The following is a 23,633-nucleotide window of genomic DNA, read 5'->3' on the forward strand; positions in this document are numbered from 1 at the left end:
TCCCATAGGAATTAATCTGGCTAAGAGAAAAGCAAAGGCATTTTTTTTTGGCACCCAGGCTGGAGTGCAGTGGCACAGCCTCGGCTCACTGTAGCCCTGACCTCCTGGGCTCAAGTGATCCTCCCACCTCAGCTTCCTGAATACCTGGGACCATAGGTGTGTGCCACCACGCCCAGCTAATTTTGAAATTTTTTCTAGAGACAGGAATTTGCCACATTGCCCAGGGTGGGCTCAAACTCCTCGGCTCAAGTGCTTCACTCGCCTCAGCCTCCCATAGTGTTGGGGTCACAGGTGTGCACTGCCCGCCCGGCCAGCAAAGGCAGCCTTGCAAGTGAGACGACCAGGTGGGAAGGGGTCTCCAGAGAAACTCCAGCCGGCTTGCGCACTGGGAGGAGCGCACACTGGGGTGGAGCCACAGAAGTCTGCACCATTTGCAGCGGGGAGGAGCCGGGCCCCGCCTCTTCCTAGGTGGAACCTGGGATTCAATCTGCGAGGCGGGAAGCACACTAGCAGAACTCTGGCTTTGCGGGAAGTGATTTTTTTTTTTTTTTTTTTTGAGGCAGAGTTTCACTCTTGTCACCCAGGCTGGAGGGCAGTGGCGCAATCTCGGCACACTGAAGCCTCTGCCTCCTGGGTTCAAGCGATTCTCCAGCCTCAGCCTCCTGAGTAGTTGGGATTACAGGCGCCCGCCACCAACCCGGCTAATTTTTGTATTTTTCATTAGAGATGGTGTTTCACCATTTTGGCCAGGCTGGTCTCGAACTCCTGACCTCAGGTGATCCACCCACCTCGGCCTCCCAAAATTGCTGGGATTATAGGCGTGAGCCACTGCGCCCGCCCGTTTCCCTTTTTACCTTTTCACCCAATAAACTCTGTCCTTCTCACCCTTCAAATTGTCTGTGAGCCTAATTTTTCGTGGCCATGTGAAAGGGACCTGTTTTTAGCTGAACTAAGCAAAGAGTCCTACAACACAAGTGCCTAGAAGGCCGTGCACCATGGCCTCAAGGAACCAAAAGTGACCAGGAGGTGGCAGAAAGTCTCAGGCATCGCAGCCCCCAACTGCACGTAGAAAAAACTCCTGCACGCCACTAGCCCTTCCTGCTCTGCACATGCTCATCTCACTTGCCAGCCACATGGGGTGAAGAAGTTGAGATCACCTGCTGCAGTCTCAGCTTGTGGCCCTGCCACCCACAAAGGACCAGGCACACAGCAGGCAGCTGTGTCACCCCCAGCCCCTTCAATGCAGGTGACCAAGGTGTGTCTCTGGGCCTCTGAGGGTGGCATGGGGCCGCTGGGACATCCCATCTTGAGCTGGGGCTCGGCTGCAGAGAAAGGGGCACAGGGGATTCAGCCGGGAGGCCTCATGGGTCAGCAGGCCTCGGCCAGCCCCGGGCATCCCCATGAAGAACGGGGGCCAAAGCTGTCCTGAACGTCAGGACATCCCGGCTGTAAGAAAACAGCACGACACCGACGCGGAGTGCGACACTGACGTGGCCCACTCACCATGCGCACGCGCTTCAACCGCTCCTCCAGCTTCTCCTCGGCCTCCCGCGTGCGCTGCACAGCCTCCAGGCGGTGGATGAGCTCCTCCGCGAACTTCTGAGGCTCCACACGGACCTCCTTCGGCACCCGGTGCGTGCGCTGCGAGGGACAGGACTGTGAGGCACGGGGGTTGAGAGGTCACTGGCTAAACATTTCTTTGTGAAGGGAAAGAGCGTGTGCTATCTATGCTGTATTTTATTTTATTTTTTTGAGACAAACTCTTGCTCTGTCACCCAGGCTGGAGTGCAATGGCGTGATCTTGGCTCACTGCAACCTCTGCTTCCCGGGTTCAAGCGATTCTCCTGCCTTGGTCTCCCAGGTAGCTGGGACTACAGGTGCCCACCACCACGCCTGGCTAATTTTTGTATTCTTAGTAGGGATGGGGTTTCGTCATGTTGGCCAGGCTGGTCTCAAACTCCTGACCTCAGGTGATCCGCCCACCTCAGCCTCCCAAAGTGCCGAGATTACAGGTGTGAGCCACCGGGCCCGGCCTTTGTTGTATTTTAAAGCAAGAGTTTACTTTTTCCTCCTTTCAGTTGGGAATCAACTTCCTCACAGCCCCCCTTTTCATGTCTGGCCAGTCTGTCCTTCATTCCCCACGGACCCAGGAGACAGGGCTGCTTCTTTCCAGCGTCTCCCGACTACCAGATCACGAGGCCTGAGCAGGGCAGCTTCAGGACACACAGCCGGCGCTCCCCACCCACTTCAGAAAAACACTGGAGGAGACGCCTGCAGAAGGTGTGAGCAGAAGGCCCCCAAGGCCCCACGGCAGGGAAGGATGCACAGAATTTGGAGGACAGGGGAGGTCTGGGAAAGGCAGGCTTTCCTTTTTAAAAGAATGTAAAGGCCAGGTGGTGGCTCACGCCTATAGTCACAGCATTTTGGGAAGTAGAGGCGAGCAGATTACTCGAGCCCAGAAATTAAAGAGACCAGTCTGGCCAACAAAGTGAGACCTCATCTCTACAAAAAAAAATTTTTTTTAATTAGCCGGGTGTGGTGGCACCTGTGGTCCCGACTACTTGGGAGGCTGAGGTGGGAGGATCGGATCACATAAGTCCTGGGAGATCAAGGCTGCAGTGAGCCGAGATCATGCCACTGCCCTGCAGCCCGGGTGAGAGAGTGAGACCCCGTCTCAAAATAATAACAATACATCTGCAATGTATTTTATAGTAATATACCGTATAGCTTTTTGTTTGTTTTTGTTTTTTTGTTTTTGTTTTTGAGACAGAGTCTCGCTCTGTCGCCCAGGCTGGAGTGCAGTGGTGCGATCTCGGCTCACTGCAAGCTCCGCCTCCCGGGTTCATGCCATTCTCCTGCCTCAGCCTCCCGAGTAGCTGGAACTACAGGCGCCTGCCACCACGCCCGGCTAATTTTTTTGTATTTTTAGTAAAGACGGGATTTCACCGTGTTAGCCAGGATGGTCTCGATCTCCTTGACCTCGTGATCTGCCTGCCTCAGCCTCCCAAAGTGCTGGGATTACAGGCATAAGCCACTGTGCCCGGCCCCTCTATAGCTTTTTTTAAAAACAGAGATGGGGGTCTTGCTGTCCAGGCTGGCCTCAAACTCCTCCCACCTCGGCCTCCCAAGGCACTGGGATTACCGGTGTGAGCCACCATGCCTGGCCCTGTGTAACTTTCGAGGGTACTTCATTTTAAATTTCAAACTTCAAAACAGCTGCAAAAATAGAACAAGGAATTCCCGTCCACCTTCACCCAGATTCCCCAAGGGCTCACATTCTGCCGTAACTGCTTTATCATCCCCTTACTGGCAGGCACATGCGTACACACACACACCCACACACGTGCACACACACAGGCACGCTCACTTTTCTGAACCAGTTAGAGTGTATTTAACAAAAGCAAGGTCGCTCTCATACCTAACCACAGTACAAATATGGATGGTTAAAAAAACTGACCCTGATACAATAACATCACGTGGCAGATCTTATTCCAATTTTGCCAGCTGCTCCAATAACATCCTTCATAGCAAAACAGGTTTTAAAATCCAGGCCGCTAGTGTCTAAGCCGCGGAGGGATGCAGCCAGGGACAGCTCCCCTGTGACAAGCAAGCGGGGTGGCAGATGGGAGGCGGGACCCTCCGTGTGTGTGGCCTTCCTGCCCTCCTGCCGTGGGCTCTGGCGCGGTCCTGGCTCTGTGCACCCGTTTCTCATCTACACAATGAGAGTAGAAACAGCACCTAAACCTCAGAAGGATGGGGTGAGACTGGACACAGGGGCCACACAAAAGGCCTCCTCCAGGCTCAGATGTTCCATAGTAGACGAGGCTCAGAGAGAGGCTGGCCCTGGAGCCACAGGCTTCACTTCAAGGAACGTGGAGTATGAAGGGGCCAAGGGCACGCCCAGGACACTGAGTGATGCCTCAGAGCTGGGAAAAGTCACTGCTGGAGTCTGGGCTGTGCACAGCGCCAGGAAGGGGTCTGTCCTGGAGCCAAGGAGGAGCATCCAGTCCTTCTAGAAGATGATGAGGAAGGCTGGGGCTGGCACCAGCAGGGATGTGGGCCGGTGTGTCTGGGTGTGTGGACAGCAGGGCGTCCACACAGATGGCAAGGAACTAACAAGCCGCCCTTTCCCGCTGCACCCGGGGCCTGGAGGCTGGGTGGCTGGGGGGCCATGCTGGCTTTTCCGTGCCCAGTGCTGGGCAAGGCGCAGACGTGGGAGTGGCACACACAGGAATGGGAGCTGCCAGCACTGCAGGGACCACGGCTGCTGTGTCTGCAGACAGCCAGAGGCACAGACAGAAGCGCTCATGGTCTGAACAGTCAGCACCACAGAGACCAAGGGCAGGACGAAAAGCCCATCATCAGGCCCAGAGAGCAGCACGGCTGAGGGGCCAACAGGAGCGCTCATGCCGCCACGAGAGCTCCATAAAAAGACTCCAGGTGGCCCTGCAGGCTGCGTCACCACGGTTCTGAGAACAGCAAAACTGTCAGAGTCATCAGACTTACAGAGAATGGCAACCTCTCCAGCTTTAGAGGAACAGAAAAAAATATCATAAAGGAAAAAGCCAAGTAAATGAAAACGTGAAACTTCCAAGTAACTGCAAAGGCTAAAGATGAAGAGGCCCCTCCCCGCAGGGCACGGATTCTGGTACCAGATGCTGTAAAGCCATGGCCCCCAACCTTTTGGCACCAGGGACCAGTTTTGTAGAAGACAATTTTTCCATGGACAGTGGGGGCAGGGGGGTTTTCGGGATGAACCTGCTCCAACTCTGATGGTCAGGTGTTAAAGAGTCTCACAAGGTGCACACAGCCTGGGCCTCCATGGGTGCAGCCACAACAGGGTTCTGCTCCTATGAGCGTCTAAGCTGCTCCCCTCCTGCTGTCCCTGCTGCAGAGCTATGGACCCACCAGAGAAACGGCATAGCTTTTGCAAAACCAAGGCCCTCAACAGAGCAGAAGTGGGCAGTGCGGCCACGGCACGACCTGCTACCTTATCCGCTTCCTGGGCTTCCCCCCACCTCTGCTCACCACCATCCTCGGGTCCAGTTTCCCAGTAGCAGCAGTGAGCAGGCCCCGGGCAGCTGTGCCCGTGATGTGGGTTTCTCACTTGGGCCTCTGGCTGAGGGACCTCCCACCAAAGGTTCCAACCACAGCCCCACCTGACAGGCCACACGGACCTGATGTAGGTTCCTACAGAACCTCCGATGAGGTTGTTTGCTGCAGACTGTTCACACAGAAACACACACTGCGGCCCCCACCCCACCACACAAGGGCCCTCTGGGGGTGCGGAACGCAGCAGGGCCTGCTCCTGTCTGTGCCTGCCGCCTCTGTTGGCTTTCATCTTCCTGGCGACTCAAATGTGACCCTCCAGGACCTGAGGGCTCTGTGCTTCCCTCGGTTCTGGAAGGTTCTGACGACAACACCAGGGACTCGCCATAGGCGTCCTCTTTTCGCTGTGTTGCATCCTGAGAGGTCTTTCCAGGTCCACGTTCCAGGCACCAACACACTCCACAGCTTCTGTCCTTCCTGACCCTTCTGAGGGGAGGTTGTCTGCCTGACGCCCCCTCATCCAGAGTCTGTGGCGTGCACTTTCTACACACGAAGACTCTGACCAGCACCCCAAAATCGGGGCACCCCTGTGGACAGAAGCCTCCCGCGGGCCTCAGCCCACTCAAGCCCCGTCCTCATGGGCACAGAGGGCTGGCCCAGGCCTGTGGTTGCTCAGCTGTCTTGTCTCTCGGGCCTCCTTCATCCCAGCGGCTCCGCGCGTTCTTGACGTTCAGGACCTGTGACTTGAAAATCAGAGGCTGGTGGCTGTGCAGGCGCCCTCGACTTGGGCTGTGATCTCATGATAGCCTTGGGCCCTGCCTGGCAGGCAGGGCCCCAGATCTTCCACAGCACATGCACGCACACACGCACGCAGCCACACACAGCCTACAATGTCAGCCACTTTTTGTTAAGTAGACACCATCAGTGCCTAGTTTTAGCCAAACCTGAGTCAAGGGTTGGCTGGCATCTTCTCAGAAGTGAGAACAAACCAACGTCCTTTCTTTTCAACCACAAAGAAATTCCTTACTTGGAAACTGATGTCTGCAGAAAAGCTAAAAGGCTAAGAAATCCTGACCAAGACTGTGTCAGTGCTCTCAAAATGCCTACTTCCCTGCACAGACACTCAGATGGTCACGTGGTTTAACCTCAGACACCGCGGCTAACAGTGGGTTGCGTGGTGGCTCACGCCTGTAATCCCAGCACTTTGAGAGGCCGAGACGGGCAGATCACGAGGTCAGGAGATCGAGACCATCCTGGCTAATACGGTGAAACCCCATCTCTACTAAAAATACAAAAAATTAGCCGGGCGTGGTGGCGGGCGCCTGTAGTCCCAGCTACTGGGGAGGCTGAGGCAGGAGAATGGCGTGAACCCGGGAGGCAGAGCTTGCAGTGACAGCAAAACTCGTATCTCAAAAAAAAAAAAGAAAACACTTTTCTCATCTTCTTGTAACATCTTTGCTGTTCAAAGTCAACCCATCAAAATAAGGAAAGATCATTAATCCGTTCATCAACGCAGGAATGCTCTGTAGACGGAGTCAGGCTTTGCTGGGCTCCAGCTAGCACTCAGCTCCGTGACCTACTGCCCAGCCAAGCTGCCCAGCCAAGCCCCCAGGCCCGAGACTGGGCAAAGGTGCCATGATTCCATGCAACAGCGAAAGCCAAGGCAGCTTTAAAATCAAGACTAGCCCCCAGGCCCGAGACTGGGCAAAGATGCCATGATTCCATGCAACAGCGAAAGCCAAGGCAGCTTTAAAATCAAGACCTTTACCTGGAGACAACCACTGTTCAGCCACAAAAACACCAAGTTTTCCCCAAGGGCTGTGCAGGGGCCAGGCCTGGGCTCTGAGTCTTGAGAAAGGCTCAGAGCTCCCCCTCTTGAGGGGAAGCATCCACCTTCACAAGGCAGGACACTTCCTGCCACCAGGGAGGGTGTGGCCTTGGGGCGTGGGGGCTCTTCTGAATGAATAGCTCCCTCTGGGCCCTAAATGCTGCCTGAGACTTGATGTCCCCTGCTGCCCTCAGGGACTGGCCACTTGCAGATGTTGCTGGGATCACACACTTACACCTAGAGGTAAGCCTGGCTCGTGGGAGGCCAGGCAAGTGCCTTTGCCGCGGACCAGTTCACCAGGCCCACGCTGAGTGGGGAGGACGATGGGCTGAGGGCCACAGAGCCGGTACTTACGGGAATGTGAGGTAGGGGCACCCGCCCATTGACCTGCACGCTCTCCTGCATCTCCCTGCGGTGCTGCTTACGGATCCTGTATGGGGGGATCCCATCCCTGTCCAGGAGAAAGAGGCAGCCGTTAACTCAGAGAGGAGCAGGAGGGCCAGCACCGTGCCAGTAGAGCTCCTGGCCCCGACCGCCGGTCAGCAGGCAATGGTGATGACACCTGTGAGCCACCACCACTGAGACACGTGCACACAGGTGACGCAGGCACCCATGTGTGCACAGGGGAACATGTACACACAAAGGTTCACACGTGATGGTAAAGCCCAGGTGCCCAGCCACGCGCTCTCCTATCTGGTGTTTACTGGGCACCTCCGCAAAGCCTCCTTGTGCCTGCCTGTTCTTTAGGGCCTGACAGCTAAGAGTGGTTTCTACATTTTTTTTTCTTCTTTTTTTTGAGACAGAGTCTCGCTCTGTCGCCCAGGCTGGAGTGCAGTGGCACGATCTTGGCTCACTGCAAGCTCCACTTCCCGGGTTCACCCCATTCTCCCGCCTCAGCCTCCCGAGTAGCTGGGACTACAGGTGCCCGCCACCACACCCAGCTAATTTTTTTGGATTTTTAGTAGACACGGGGTTTCACTGTGTTAGCCAGGATGGTCTCAATCTCCTGACCTCGTGATCCGCCTGCCTCGGCCTCCCAAAGTGCTGGGATTACAGGCGCAAGCCACCGTGCCCGGCCAAGGTTTCTACATTTTTAAAGGGTAGGGGAAGAATCTGTGACAGGGACTGCATGTGGCTGCAAAGCCTCACATATTCACTGCCAGCCCTGCACGGGAAACGTTTGCCGGCCCCTGCTTGTGGCCTAGACCACTGTGCAGTGTGCCTGCCTTGGAGGGCATTGCTAAATGGACCAAAAACATTTCAGGGTTACACAGTGGGCAGCCAGGACAACCAGTGCCCCACGGAAAGATAAGAGATGCCAAGGCTGCACACTCTGCTTCTCTCCAGGAGCTGGCAGGGCAGTGTGGTCTCTGAGGGAGGCACAAGGTAGCTCTTTAGCAACAGGTTTTCTTTTATTTTTTCTTTTTGTTTTTGAGACAGAGTCTTGCTCTGTCGCCCAGGCTGGAGTGCAGCGGCGCGATCTCGGCTCACTGCAAGCTCCGCCTCCCGGGTTCACGCCATTCTCCTGCCTCAGCCTCCCGAGTAGCTGGGACTACAGGTGCCTACCACCACACCTGGCTAATTTTTTGTATTTTTTAGTAGAGACGGGGTTTCACCGTGTTAACCAGGATGGTCTCGATCTCCTGACCCCGTGATCCGCCTGCCTTGGCCTCCCAAACTGCTGGGATTACAGGCGTGAGCCACCGCGCCCGGCCCACAACAGGTTTTCTTTATGAACCCTTTAGAAGATCATAAAAAACACGTAAGTCAGATTATACATGGTCTGAATAATTACCCCAGGGTTAAGATAACTCACACACAACCATCCTTCATGAAAGCCTTCGCCCTCTCCCAGCTATTAGAAAAGCTGCCTTCGGGCTGGGCGCGGTGGCTCACGCCTGTAATCCCAGCACTTTGGGAGGCCGAGGCGGACGGATCACGAGGTCAGGAGATCGAGACCATCCTGGCTAACACGGTGAAACCCCGTCTCTACTAAAAATACAAAAAATTAGCCGGGTGTGGTGGCGGGTGCCTGTAGTCCCAGCTACTCGGGAGGCTGAGGCAGGAGAATGGCGTGAACCCGGCAGGCAGAGCTTGCAGTGAGGCGAGATTGTGCCACTGCACTCCAGTCTGGGCGACAGAGCGAGACTCCGTCTCAAAAAAGAAAAGGAAGAAAGAAAGAAAAGCTGCCTTCGGAAGCACGGCAGCTCCAGGGATCCGTGTCGCACCCAGGGGCCTCCCAGAGCTGCCAGGAGACACGGGACAACTGAAGAGAGTGCCCGACCCAGGGCTGCGTGGCAGACACGGCAACTCCTGAGGCATCCTCGGCTGTCACAGCACCACTGAGTGTTGTGGGCAATGGTGAGCCGAGTCCAGGTCTGGGTCAGCCACGGTGGGCGTCAGGAACAAGTGAATCTAAAACTCACCTAACACTTGCCTCGGGGTTTGCTGAAGTGTCCTGAAGCCACCAACCTACTGGTTTCTTAGACATGATACTTGGATTGGGTAACCTCCACAGGCCTCTGTGGATCAGACATTGTCCCCACATCTGTGTCCACAGCCTGCCATGTGGAATGGTTGTGAGCTTGCCGCCACACAAAAGCTGAGCCAGCTGCCCCACCGGAACGATGCTCTTCACCTGTCCACTTTTTACCTCTGATTTGCTTTCGAGTACGTGTAGCAATTTCACATTCCAAATCGTTAAACACTTCAGTACAAACCAAGATGAACAGAATATCAAGAAAAAAATACCTATTTATTTCAGGTCCTCCCTTTAGGAAACATACGTCCCTTTTCTTGGAGAGAATTAGGAGACTTTTTGAGAAAACTGAGTTGGCAGGTTACTTTTTGTTGTAGTAACACAGTTTTGGGGAAGAGGGAAACCAGATGCTAGGATGCACGTCAGGCGCTCCGTGGGCTGCACTGCACCCAACCACCTGGCCCGAGGCTTCAGGACCACGGCAGGCACTGCTTCAACTCCAGTAACCTCAAGTCAGGTGCTGCGAAAAGCAGGTCAACGACATTTTATTTTGAAGATTCAAAATTAAACGAGGATGAAAGAAACCAGGAGAAGCCACACACAGCAGCTCTGCCCGGAAGGGGCAGGGAGCTGCCCCTGCACTACCACAGCTACCTGGGGAAAAACCAAGGGGCCAAGACCTACGGCAATGTGGGCTGGCTGAATCTGGTTCAGAAACAGAATCTGACAACTTGTTCTCCTCATCTGAAATTCAGGTTTTGGAAAAATATTTAAAGACAGGCAAATGAAAAGAACAAACCAGCCGGGCACAGTGGCTCATGCCCGTAATCCCAGCACTCGTGAGGCTGAAGTGGGTGCACTGTTTGAGCCTCGGAGTTCGAGACTGCAGAGTGAGGCCTCGTCTCCACAAAAATTATAGTAATCATTAGCCAGGCGTGGTGGCGCACGCTTGTAGCCTCAGCAACTCTGAAGGCTGAGGCAGAATTGCTTGGGCCCAGGAGACAGAAGCTGCAGTAAGCCAAGATCGCACCACTGCAGTCCAGCCTGGGTGACAGCGAGATCCTGTCTCAAAATGAAAAGAACCATAAAAATGGTACACAGAGTGGGACCATCACTTAAAACATATTCATAAAAAGATGGGCAGAATCACCAGCAGGTGAGAAGTCCCTCTCTCCTCCTCCAGCCCTATCCAGATCTCCAGGCTTTCCTCATGGAGAACCCAGCTAAGCGGGAAAGACATCTGGGACACCACTGGCCGCAGTGGGGATGGAGGGTGGTGGTCCGCGGGCTCCAGCTGCTCACAAGTTCATAGCCGCTGGCCTCCTCCAATGCTGAGGCTGCTGCAGGGAGACCCTGGTTCCTGCGGCTCGGCCCCAGCCCTGGCTAGGATGGCTGGTGGGCAGGTGGCGTGTGGCGCACAGACCAGAGCTGGGAAGGTCTGAGCTTCGTGGGTAACCAAAACCCCAAATGACCCCCACAGGCTGGCAGCCAGTGCCCTACTGCAACAAGACTGTTGGCATCATCTAATGCCTGGGGTGTACCTAGGTCCCGAAAAGCCAGCTGCGAAGCACAGGGAAGAGGTCATAAAACAAGCACGTTCCTACACATGGGGTTTCCCTGGACAATGAAAGAATAAGCTTCCGCCTGTCACCTCGAGCGTCACACATGTGTGGCCCAGGCCTCAGCACAACCACAGCATCTGCCCTCACTCCTGCTCCCAGCCCCTTGCCAAGTGGGTGACAGGGACAAGACAGGACCCTGTACTGCACCAGCGTCGGCAGAAACGCCACCCTCAGGGACCACATCACTCACCACAGCCAGGGGTGAGGCAGCTGGCCTGTGCCTGTCTTTAAGCTGAAACCCCAGACTCTGAAAACCAAAGAGCAAACTCTAGCCCGGGCAGCCTACAGACTGTCTTAGGTTCACCCTTGATCCTTCCTCATAGGGAGGTCCCAGCAGCCCTGGTCACAGAGAGAAGCAACCGACGCAAAGCTGAGCCCTCACTTGTACTGCGTGGGGGACAGCCTCTGCAGTCCAGCCTGCCTGCATGTCAGACGCACTCTCACTGAGACCTGGGGAGCCAGGAAACGCTTCTCCTGAAGACAAAGCCCAGGCATCTCTGGGTCAGCACGAAGCCCCCTCTGAGCTGGCCGTGCTCTGCAGCAGGGTGGGACTTACACGCTGCCATCCGCAAGAAACAGGGTGTCTGGGGCAGGACTTACACATTGCTGTCCTCAAGGGCCAGGGTGTCTGGGACCGGACTTACACACTGCTGTCCGTGAGGGACAGGGTATCCGGGGCGGGACTTACACGCTGCTGTCCGTGAGGGACTGGGTATCCGGGGCGGGACTTACACACTGCTGTCCGTGAGGGACTGGGTATCCGGGGCAGGACTTACACGCTGCTGTCCGTGAGGGACAGGGTGTCTGCATCGCTGGACAGGCTCTGCTGCTCGCTGTCATTGGCACTGGTGGCTGGGGCCAGGGCATAGCCGGCGTTGACATAATAGGGGTTGACTGGCTCCCGCCAGGATCCATACCTGCAAACAGGCAAGCAGGGCACGTTAGTGACAGCCTGCCAACAGCCTCTCATTTTATTCCACATTTTCATGTTATCTGAATATCTCCATGTATTAATTAAAAACACAAGCAATTTGGAGAAAAATAAGGAGCATGGAGAAAAGACCAACATCTCCACCTGTCCTCTTGTCCCTCTGTCCTTTTCAACGGGGTGCATTAAAGCACCGGGCATCTTTCCAGATCTCTCCTCCGATTTTAGGCGGCGGCTTTGGTGCACACACAGAGCATCCACACGTGATCATTTGGGTTTGTTCTCCGTGCACGGCACTAGAAATGGGACGCAGATGTTCTGCTCATTCTGAAGTGCACGTCGGGAGAGGACACTGGGTTTTGATCAGGATGAGGCCCTTGGGATTCAGCTCAGACATCTCTGCACCTGTGCCCAAGTCCAAGCATGGCCACGGGACTGATGTCAGGGCCGGTATGTGACAATGTGTGTGGGTGGTGCCACCTCCTGTCCCCCTACCTAGAGCAGAGGTTCCTCCCCAGCTCCTGGGACGATTCACCTCCTCTTGTTACTGCAAAATTAGCCGGGAAACGACACCTTTTTTCAATCTGCATTTCCCTGATTAATGGTCAGATTGGCAGTTTAGGGTATTTGTCATTTAAACTTCTTCCTCTTTATCTGTTCACATGGTTTGCCATTTTCTATGGGGTGGATTATGAGTTTCTTGGTGATTTACAGAAGTCTTCAAATAGACTTGTTATTAATCTCTGGTTATATACGCAAAAAACATTTTCTCCCTAAATGTCATTTTTCTTTTTAACATTGCTCAGGTTGATTTTGGTCAAACAAAATTTTTCATTTCTATGAAATCAGACAGGCTGGGCACGGTGGCTCACGCCTTTAATCCCAGCACTTCGGGAGGCCGAGGCAGGCAGATCACGAGGTCAGGAGATCGAGACCATCCTGGCTAACACAGTGAAACCCCGTCTCTACTAAAAATACAAAAAATTAGCCGGGCGTGGTGGCGGGCGCCTGTAGTCCCAGCTACTTGGGAGGCTGAGGCGGGAGAATGGCGTGAACCTGGGAGGCGGAGCTTGCAGTGAGCCGAGATCGCGCCACTGCACTCCAGCCTGGGCAACAGAGTAAGACTCCGTCTCAAAAATAAAGTAAATAAATAAATAAATAAATAAATAAATCAGATATTCCAATCTTTTCCTTTATTTATTTATTTATTTTCTATTTTGGAAACACAGTCCTTCCTTATTCCAAAATTACAAATATATTCTATTTTTCTTTATATGCTCCAGTTTTTTTTAGACCTTCACCTGAAATGTGTGTATACAAAATCTAGGCCAGTCCAGCAGAGCCTAGAGGTAAAAAATAAAATAATAAAAAATAAATAAAATCTAGCTCACTCCTTCACATCAAAATGGAGAGCCAGCTGTTAGCATTAAATACCGAATAATCCATCTTGTCCTCAATAATTTTAAGCGCCTCTCTCCACCACATCTAACTCCTGTCAAAGGCATGTGCCCCTTCCGGGCGCTCTGCTGTGCTGCGAACCAGCTGGCATGTGGACTCTGCAGGGTCCGAACTGCCAATCCCCACAGTGTGCCTGAGGCTGCCCCTCCCTTCTAGCGGCTGCCCCCACTCGGCTTTGCTTTCCCTAGTTTCAGTTACTTGCGTTCAGCCAAGGTCTGAAACTAGGTGCGCACAGAGCGGTAAGACTGCGAGAGAAAGAGACCGGCTTTACAGGGGGTTTATCACAGTGCACCCTTACAGTCGTCAGCCTCACAGGGGGTTTATCACAGTGCACCCTTACAGTCGTCAGCCTCACAGGGGGTTTATCATGGTGCACCCTTACAATCATTCCATTTGATTCACGATTGTTCTTAGTCTCTACTGTGCCTAACTTGTAAGTTAAATTTGATCAGAGGTGTGTTCCCAGAGGGGAAAACAGTATATACAGGGTTCAGCACTATCGCAGTTTCAGGCCTCCACCTGGGTCTTGGAATGTGTCCCCCGAGGGGTGATGACTACCTCAGTTGGATCTCCACAGGTCACAGCGACACGAGATAACCAAGACACCTCCCAAGGCTACCACAATGGGCCGCCCTGCACGTGCACGTGGCCGGAGGAACTGCCATGTCGGAGGTGCAAGCACACCTGCGCATCAGAGTCCTTGGTGTGGAGGGAGGGACCAGCGCGGCTTCCAGCCATCCACCTGATGAGCAGAACCTAGGGAAAGCCCCAGTTCTACTCACGCCAGGCAAGGCCCTTTGACAAGATGGGAGGGGGGCAGGCAGCCCAGCACCTTGGACTCTGGTGACATGGGATGCCTGGGGAGATGAGCGAGCACCGCGAGCTGGGGATAGCCTGTGGCGATGGTGGGCAGGGCCTCGCTGCACGGGGCCATCTCCCCTGGGGCTGTGGCCTCCATGCACTCTGGAGGGTATCGCGTGGGGCCAGAACACAGAAGCACGGCCTTTCATACGAACAGTGCGGGTGACCGTGCTCAGCTGCTTGGGAGGCAGGTGCAGGACCCCACACCACAATGGAAAACACGGTTCACGATGTCAGGCCCCTGCCAGCGCCGACGTCCACGAGTCCCTCTGACCCACCCACTATGGCCTGGTCGCTCACTGCGGGCCACGGACAGTCACGGCCAGGTGACGGCAGCCTCAGGCTGACAGCAACCATGGGGCCGCTCTTGGGAAAGGGGTTCTCTGGAAACAACGACCACCGGTGGCTGGGCTTTGTAAGTTTGGTTCACTCCTCATCTCCTCTCTGTACCTGACATAGAGCAGATAAAATGATACCAGCCTGCAGCTTCAGGCTCTTTGCTTTAAGCATCATGCAGTATTTGTAAATGACACCATCATTCCTTTGATACTTAAGCCACAGCTGCTCAGCAGCTACTGATATTATCACTCTAACAACTACTGCAGCCAACCTCAGATCTCAGGTTAAGTACTAAAGTTTCCGTTACTATGAAGGAACACTGAACTTTGGTAACTTTCTATAAACATCTATTTGGCCAAATAAAAACATTTCAAATGGAAGAGAGAAGGCCACTGCTGCACGGAAGTTTAAGAAGTCTACGTCCACGGCACACGGGTGCATCTGTAGCCCACGGCACACGGTGCGTCTGTAGCCCACGGCACACGGGTGCGTCTGTAGCCCACGGCACACGGCGCGCCTGTAGCCCACGGCACACGGCGCGTCTGTAGCCCACGGCACACGGGTGCGTCTGTAGCCCACCGCACACGGCGCGTCTGTAGCCCACGGCACACGGGTGCGTCTGTAGCCCACGGCACACGGCGCGTCTGTAGCCCACCGCACACGGCGCGTCTGTAGCCCACCGCACACGGCGCGTCTGTAGCCCACGGCACACGGCGCGTCTGTAGCCCACGGCACACGGCGCGTCTGTAGCCCACGGCACACGGCGCGTCTGTAGCCCACGGCACATGGCGCGTGTGTCTTGGCACGCACTGGAAGCACGTGCCCTGCCCTCATCCTGCCATGGGGCTCACACCTGTCCCGTCACTTGGGAGCCACATACAGCAGAACGAAGCCTTCTGTGTTCACGTGTCCAATTCCAAATCCTTCTCCCACTCTGACTTCCCAGGTGTGCCTTTCACATTTTTGGAAAACCTGTTTGTCTTTAAAATGAGAAGCAGGAGAAACGCAGGTTTCCCATTTTCCACAAGCTCCGGCGCACAGCAAGTCCCACTGCACACAAGAACCAAGGTCAGGCAGCAACGGGGAGAGAAGCGGGAGAAGGCGGCTGGGAGAAAAGAAAAGGAAGAAGGGCAGCCTGTTTACTATTGATCTTCGTAACAATCCCAGACAACTGCCCTGGCTCCCAGGATCTGCCCTCAGCACTCAGATGGCTCCTGTACCTGAAGACATAGGCGGCCGGGCTTGGCCTTCACGACCAGCAGATGCGACCAAGAACGTTCTGGTCAAAGACACGTCCGAGGGGAGGTCACATGGGAGTTCCAGGATCCCCCCAGATACAGCTGGGATCCAGTGGCGGGAGGGGCATGTGCTCGCGTGCCTGCCTGTGCGTGCGCCTATGGATGCGTGCTTTGTGTGTGCGTGCCCACGTATCCATCTGTGTGCGCGCCCGCATGCCCATGTGTGCACCTGTATGCCCGCCCTTCGCGAGCACCTCCACCTACTCCTGCACTTCTCAGACACGTGGAGATGCTGACCCCTGGCTGTGTGCGGTGAGAATGCGGCCGGGGCCTTGGTGAGGGCGGCTCTGACCCCTGGCTGTGTGCGGTGAGAATGCGGCCGGGGCCTTGGTGAGGGCGGCTCTGACCCCTGGCTGTGTGCGGTGAGAATGCGGCCGGGGCCTTGGTGAGGGCGGCTCTGACCCCTGGCTGTGCGGTGAGAATGCGGCCGGGGCTTTGGTGAGAGCGGCTCTGACCCCTGGCTGTGCGGAGAGAATGCGGCCGGGGCCTTGGTGAGAGCGGCTCTGGCTGTGCGGAGAGAATGCGGCCGGAGACTTGGTGAGAGCTGTGCCCAGCCCCACACGCTGATGACCTCAAACAGGAAAACGTGCACAGCTCTTCTGGAACAGGTGCCAGGACTCAGGCAGAGTCCGGGGACACAGAGGCTGGGAGACCCTGCAGAGCCAGGTAGTGACAGACTCCTCGCAACTCTTCTGTGTGTTCAAAGGCTTTCTTTAGGGTCCGGTGTGGTGGCGCACACCTAGAATCCCAGCGACTTGGGAGGGTAAGGCAGGAGACTCGCTGGAGCCCAGGAGTCTGCAGTAAGACATGATCACGCCACTGTGTTCCAGCCTGTGCTCCAGACTCTGTCTCAAAAACAAAAATGTCGTGGAGAGGAGGCATGAGAAGACATGGTGACTTAGGGGAAAACGTGCCCATCACAGACGGGAAAGTCCAGTGAAGTGGTGAGGAGGCGCTGATGGCAGAATCGATGCCCAGGAGCCATGTCATAAACAAACACCTGCGGGGTTTGACAGCTACAAGGACCCTATTAGCTTCAAGGCAACAGGAAATGAGAAGCCATGAGGCGGCCAGTGCACTCTAGGCTGGCCTAAGACGCCCAAATGTCAGGGCCACACAGAAGGTCTCCCCTGCCCAGGTGTTCATGGATGGTGGAGAAAGGTGCTCCTCCTGCCCCAGGAAGGCACCTCTCTGGGACTCCCGCGGCTGCTCCCACATCCAGCATGGCCACGGCACTGGCTCTCTGGTCACTGTGGTACTTTCATCTTCCGTCTTTTCACATTTAACCATTCTATATTCTTGTACTTGTGTAAGCAGCCTGCCTTTTAAAAAGGTAGCAATGACAATTTTTCCTTTTAATGAGGCTGTCTGGTCCGGTTACATTTAGTGTGATGTGGAGGGAGCTGGGCCACCGTCGGATCGGGTTGGTTTATCACATCTGCTCTACTTCCTTTTGCTCTTTCTTGCCTTCTTTGGGGTATTTTTTGCTTTCCATTTCCTCCCTCTGAAAAAGTAAATGTTGTACAGTTCTTTCCTTGGTTCCTGTGCCTGGACATGTCTCAATCCCACACATCACACCTGCCTCTTCCCAGGCCGCATGAGAACCTCAGAACCGACAGCCCCCCACACACTCACGAGCAACGCATTTCCTGCACTGACATTTTCTTTTTTGTTCCCTGGGCTCCCACCTCAGCCTCCCGGGTAGTTGGGACAACAGGCGCACACTACCACTCCTGGCTACTTTTTCATTTTTTATATAGATGAGGTCTCACTATGTCACCCAGGCTGGTCTTGAACTCCTGGGCTCAAGTCATCTGCCCACCTCGGTGTCCTAATGTGCTGGGATTACAGGCGTGAGCCATCGTGCCTGGCCACAAATCAAATCATTTTAATTACTGAACTGCAAAGGGGTAAATGCTTTAAAAGGATTCCAGCAAGGTAAGATGACAACACCAATAATGCAACACAGGGGCGGATAAAATTTAAACAGAAAAGTTACACAAAATTATGAAGCTTCGCTGTGATGGTTTCATGGAGAAATTCAGAAACAGGTCAAGCTTCACAGCATCCCTCCACATCCCTTAACACAAACGTGCAAATTTGAGAGAGTTCCAGCCTTCCTCATCAATTACCTTTAGAATTACTAAGTACACTCAAGAATATAAAAATTAAAAACAAATATATATGTATATATGTATATGTATATACGTGTATATACGTATATATGCATACGTATATGCGTATATATATATATATATATATATTTTTTTTTTTTTTTTTTTGAGACGGAGCCTTGCTCTTTCGCCCAGACTGGAGTGCAGTGGCGCGATCTCGGCTCACTACAACCTCCGCCTCCTGGATACAACCTCTGCCTCCTGGGTTCAGTCGATTCTCCTGCCTCAGCCTCCCGAGTAGCTGGGACTCCAGGCACACGTCACCACGCCCGGCTAATTTTTGTATTTTTAGTAGAGACAAGGTTTTGCCATGTTGGTCAGGCTGGTCTCGAACTTAAGCCACTGCGCCTGCCCACAAAAAATGTTTAATGCCAAAAGACCACCTGGGTGTGACAGATGCCACCCAGAACATGGGAAGAGGAGGCTGGAGGTAGATCTGGCCCTGGGAATCACCCAAAACCACTGCTACAGGCCCTCCTGACTCATGCTACCCACGCTCTGGGATGCTCTGGGCCCGCTGCTCTCTGTGCCTTCCATACCGAGGCAGGAGCCGCCACCCTCCCTGGTAGTAAGGCACCACATGGCACCTGCTGGTGACAACCACTATGGGGAAACAGCAAACAGCAGCCCCAGGAGAGCTCTGCATAGCACGTGCCCCACCCCGCCAAGACCTCTGTGTTGTTAAAAGTAAGTTCTGATGGTTTTGCTTAAGCAGCACAGGTCAGTACACCACCTAAAATAATTATAGCCATTTTGAAAGGCAAATCGCCTTTTTCTCCAACCACAGAACTCCTCAACTCACGACAAGGCTGCGTCCTGATAAACCTCTCATAGCTGGGAATATGACGTAGAAAGTGGATTCCAACCCACGAAGGGTTAAACCCTCTCATAGCTGGGAATATGAGGTAGAAGGTGGATTCCAACCCACAAAGGGTTAAACCCTCTCATAGCTGGGAATATGAGGTAGAAGGTGGATTCCAACCCATGAAGGGTTAAACCCTCTCATAGCTGGGAATATGAGGTGGAAAGTGGATTCCAACCTCAAAGGGTTATCCAGACACAGCCTTGCCCTTCGTTGACGGGCACCCTGAATGCTTCAGGCTGGTTGTAAAGTTGAAAAGGCCTAAGTGGAGCCATCCTAAGTTAGAGACCAGCTGTATTCTGAAAGACAGAGGCTGGAATTAGTAAAATGGCTGGGAACACACATCTGTGAGCCCTGGATGATAAGCAGGAATGAGCCAATGAAAGCCCAATTCCAAGTGAGCTGGACATGAAGACGGAGGTGGCCGCACAGACCCAAAGATGCACGACCTTCTGAGAAGCACAGAGAGCCCCGTCTTGTGGCCAGGGAAACCCAGGCAGCGCACGCCGCAGGCATGAGGCTGGGTGCTTCTCCCAGGCCTGGCTCAGGGCAGGGTGGCTGCAAACAGTGGTGCACACCCCAGGCTCCAGGAGGAGGTGACCGAGGGGCAGCTGGGGAACATGGCGCACACCCCAGGCTCCAGGGATGGCCCTGCTGGTAGTGCGGTCTAACGGGAGGCAATAACTCATGACTGAGTATGTCTCCCCTCAACCCATCATCCTGTACCTGCCCGCAGTGGAGTGTGCACCTGTGCCCAGGTGTGGGGACAGATGTGCTCCTACGGCTGTGTTTCCTCTGCACAGGTGTGGGAGGCCTGTGCAGGAGCTGAGTTAGCATGGCAGGTGCTGGTGCTGACCTGTGCCTCACCTGGGCACAGAGGCAGAATCCCCTGGGCTGCACATCCTCATCTCCAAAGCAAGTGGGACCTGGCTGTCCGCGAGGCAAGGAGTCCATGCAGACTCTGGTGTGCTTCTGCCCCTCAAGACCCCATCCATGTGTCTCCAGCCACCTCAGTCCCACAGAGCCACTGAGGATGGTGGGTGAATCCTACACACAGAATCGCTGGCTCCCGGGGACCCTCTTCATTTTCTGGAGCTGTGGGCGGTGGACGGATGAGTGCATCCTTTAGAGCCCAGACATTGGCAGACACAAAAGCCTGGCAAGAAGCAACACAGGCAGAAAAGGCCTCTGAGGATGGCGGGCAGTGGCCTGGGGGAAGAGGTGAGCCATGGCCTGCAGCTGCGTCCCAGCTCTGGTCTGCAGTCATGTCCAGGGAAGGGGCTCTGGCACCAGATGGCAGGGAGCGGTCACCTGGCAGAGGCCATGGATGCCAGTGCCACTTGCTTCCCAAAACTGAGAGCCAAGCGTGGCTCAGGCCTGAAATCCCAGCACTTGGGAGACTGAGGTAGGAGGGCTGCTTAAGCCCAGGAGTTCGAGACCAGCCTAGGCAAGAGGTCAAGACCCTGTCTTGAAAGAAAGAAAGAAAAAAGAAAAGAAAAGAAAAGGAAAGAGGCCAGGCGTGGTGGCTCACGCCTGTAATCCCAGCACTTTGGGAGGCCGAGATGGGTGGATCACGAGGTCAGGAGATCGAGACCCTCCTGGCTAACACGGTGAAACCCCGTCTCTACTAAAAATACAAAAAATTAGCCGGGCGTGGTGGCGGGCGCCTGTAGTCCCAGCTACGCAGGAGGCTGAGGCAGAAGAATGGCGTGAACCCAGGAGGAAGAGTTTGCAGTGAGCCGAGATCGCTCCACTGCACTCCAGCCTGGGCGACAGAGCGACACTCCGTCTCAAAAAAAAAAAAAAAGAAAGAAAGAAAAAGCCAAAATAAGATTTAAAAAAAAAAACAAAACAGGCGGGGCACCGTGGCTCAAAACTGTAATTCCAGCACTTTGGGAGGCTGAGGCGGGTGGATAACAAGGTCAAGAGATCAAGACCATTCTGGCTAACACGGTGAAACCCTGTCTCTACCAAAAATACAAAAAATTAGCCAAGCGTGGTGGCAGGTACCTGTAGTCCCAGCTACTCGGGAGTCTGAGGCAGGAGACTTATGTGAACCCGGGAGGCGGAGCTTGCAGTGAGATGAGATCACACCACTGACTCCAGCCTGGGCAACAGAGCGAGACTCCACCACACACACACACACACACACACACACACCAACAAAACAAAACACTGAGGGGTGTGACTTGGGTTCTCACCTGCGTCTCTCTAGGAGCATAAGCACAGGTCTTCACCACTCTGGGTGCAAAGGGAAAAGGTGTAAACTGCCACAGGGGATGGAATACGGCACAGAATCAGCAACCCACCCTGGAGACACCAGCCTGTGGGAGCCCCAAAGCCCACAGGACAGCCCCACAGTCCATGGGGAGACCTGTCCATGGGAAGCCCCATAGCCCACAGGAAACCCCGCAGACCATGGGGAGCCCAGTGCATGAGAGCCCTGCAGCCCACAAGAGTCACATCTGAAATACCCAGGACCATCCGCACTGACCAGCAGCCTCCATGAGGGGCAGATCTGGGGCCAAGTGTCAGTGAGCCGCCTTACGGGTCTTTACGGGCCAAATTTACGGGTCTTTACGGGTCTTACGGGCCACATTATGGGTCAGCACTGGGCACGAGGCCACCTGCTCAAGGACGCCGATTCCATGGCATGGGGGCTACATTTGCTCTACAGGTCTCCTGCCGGATCCTTTCTGAGCCCTCCTGGGAGGAGGCTGGGGGCCGGAATGCGGGTGCATAGAAACTGGTGGAAGCAGCGCAGGGCAGAAGCGATATGGAAAGGCAGGTCAGGCACAGGCCTCACGGGCCCGCGGTCCTCCGGGGAGGTTTGCAAGGATCACATGGCCAAGGGCACCATGAGCAGCTTCCCAACCAACCCGCCCAGTGTCCCGCAGAGCTTGTGAAGATCAACAGAAGCTTGACAAACACAACTGAGCAGAAAACGCCCGCAGGTGGTCAGCAGACGCTTCCAGTGTTATGACAAGACCACACGCCTCACGTTAGCACATGACACAGACACACTTACTTGATCCCTATTTTGACAAGCTAAGTCGTAATTTATACCAGGAGGAGGAGGCGCACCCCAGGTGAGCGGTCCAATCCTCAGACACGGCCAGTGCCATCAGCAACCTGCATCCCGACCCCCCGGAACAGCACAGCCAGCAGACAGAACCCGCCCTGCAGAGGCAGCTTCCGGCAGCCGCAGGCCCTTCCCAGGCCCAGCCTCCGAGTCCCGCGCAGGGAAAGGCTCTGCCCAAGCCTCCAGGGAGGCAGCACCGCCCTGTGCACAGTTCCTAAGGGCGCAGAACTCCGGGATGAACAAAGGCAAGGAAACGGCTTGGTAAAAATCAGCTCTACTGACGCACAGCTGGATGCTCAGTGGACCGGCATAGAACTACAGTCCTACCTGGTAAGTTCCGATGCGCACCAGATCACAGCCTCAGCCCCCGCGGGCGCGCCCCAGGAAACCATCGCCTCAGCCACGCGGGCGTCCCCGCATCCCAGGAAACCATCGCCTCAGCCACGCGGGCGCCCCCGCACCCCAGGAAACCATCGCCTGAGCCGACGTATTCAACCCGGTCCCCCAGGCTTCCCTTGGGGAAATCCACCTGTCGCTCGAGGTCAGTCGGGCTTTTCTAGAGTTCTGGATAAACGCAGTCTCATGGGGAGCTTGTGCCCCCCCTGCTCCGGCGCCCCCTCCGCTCTGGCTTTCTTCACTGGCACAGGATCCTGAGATGCACCCCTGCCTCCATGGTTATCAGGGACTCATCCCTTTTATGCCGTGGCATGCCAGGATGCACCACGGTGTTTTTCTCCAACTGCTTGGCAGTGCCACTGGAGTTGGGGCAGCGCTTCCCAGCGGGCAGAGTTGACCCCGAGGCCAACAGCCAGGCCACAGCCAGCGCCCTCCCCACGTCTCGCCTCCCCCAGTCCAGACACAAACCTGGTCAAGGGCACCCAGACCAGGGCTCAACCCACTGCCCGCAGGGGCTGACTGCCAAGGAGCGGTCACCGCCCCAGAGTGATGGCTGCCACAGCGTCGTGTGTACAACTTATGGTCTGTCCCACGTGGCTGCAGGTTCCAGCCCTGAGAAGAAGAGAGGAGGGCCATTCCCCAACAAGGCACCTTGCTCTGTGTTAGCTCCATCTTCTCTTATGACGGGGCCTTCGGAAACACCAAGAAACGACCAAAGCAGACAGGCACTGGGAGAAGCAGGGCAAGGCATTTCCTCACCTCACATGAACTTCCATATGAATGTGACAAAGGCACAGCGCACAAAATGTAGATGCTGACCACACAGAGGGTCCCACTCACTCACGCTGGCCACGAAAAGGCCCGCCCTGGTTCACACCGGCATGGAGAGGTCTCGCTTCTGTTTTAGCAATACTGACAACTGGCCCCCATTCATGCAGATGCTGTCACTTATATACTATATATATAACAAGGACCGGGCGTGGTGGCTCATGCCTGTAATCCCAGCACTTTGGGAGACTGAGGCGGGCGGATCATGAGGTCAGGAGTTCAAGACCAGCCTAGCCAACATGGTGAAACCCCATCTCTACTAAAAATACAAAAAATTGGCCGGGCACAGTGGCTCACGCCTGTAATCCCAGCACTTTGGGAGGCCGAGATGGGCGGATCACAAGGTCAGGAGATCAAGACCATCCTGGCAAACATGGTGAAACCTCGTCTCTACCAAAAATACAAAAAAATTAGCCGGGCGTGGTGGCG

The 23,633-nt window shown here is 54.9% G+C and overlaps 1 protein-coding gene across 2 annotated transcripts in view; it reads right to left on the bottom strand.

The window, feature by feature from the left end:
• AXIN1 (axin 1) overlaps positions 1-23,633 on the bottom strand; it is a 66,151-nt gene that overhangs the window by 15,651 nt on the left and 26,867 nt on the right. For both annotated transcript variants that reach the window (XM_055364716.2, XM_055364715.2), the window contains exons 3-5: positions 11,755-11,895; positions 7,232-7,328; positions 1,504-1,641 (exon numbers count right to left, since the gene is read on the bottom strand). In XM_055364716.2, coding sequence (XP_055220691.2) covers positions 1,504-1,641; positions 7,232-7,328; positions 11,755-11,895 — 376 coding nt within the window. The remainder of the gene's footprint in view (positions 1-1,503; positions 1,642-7,231; positions 7,329-11,754; positions 11,896-23,633) is intronic.

Source organism: Gorilla gorilla, chromosome 18 (assembly GCF_029281585.2).
Source record: "Gorilla gorilla gorilla isolate KB3781 chromosome 18, NHGRI_mGorGor1-v2.1_pri, whole genome shotgun sequence".
Taxonomy (NCBI): domain Eukaryota; kingdom Metazoa; phylum Chordata; class Mammalia; order Primates; family Hominidae; genus Gorilla; species Gorilla gorilla.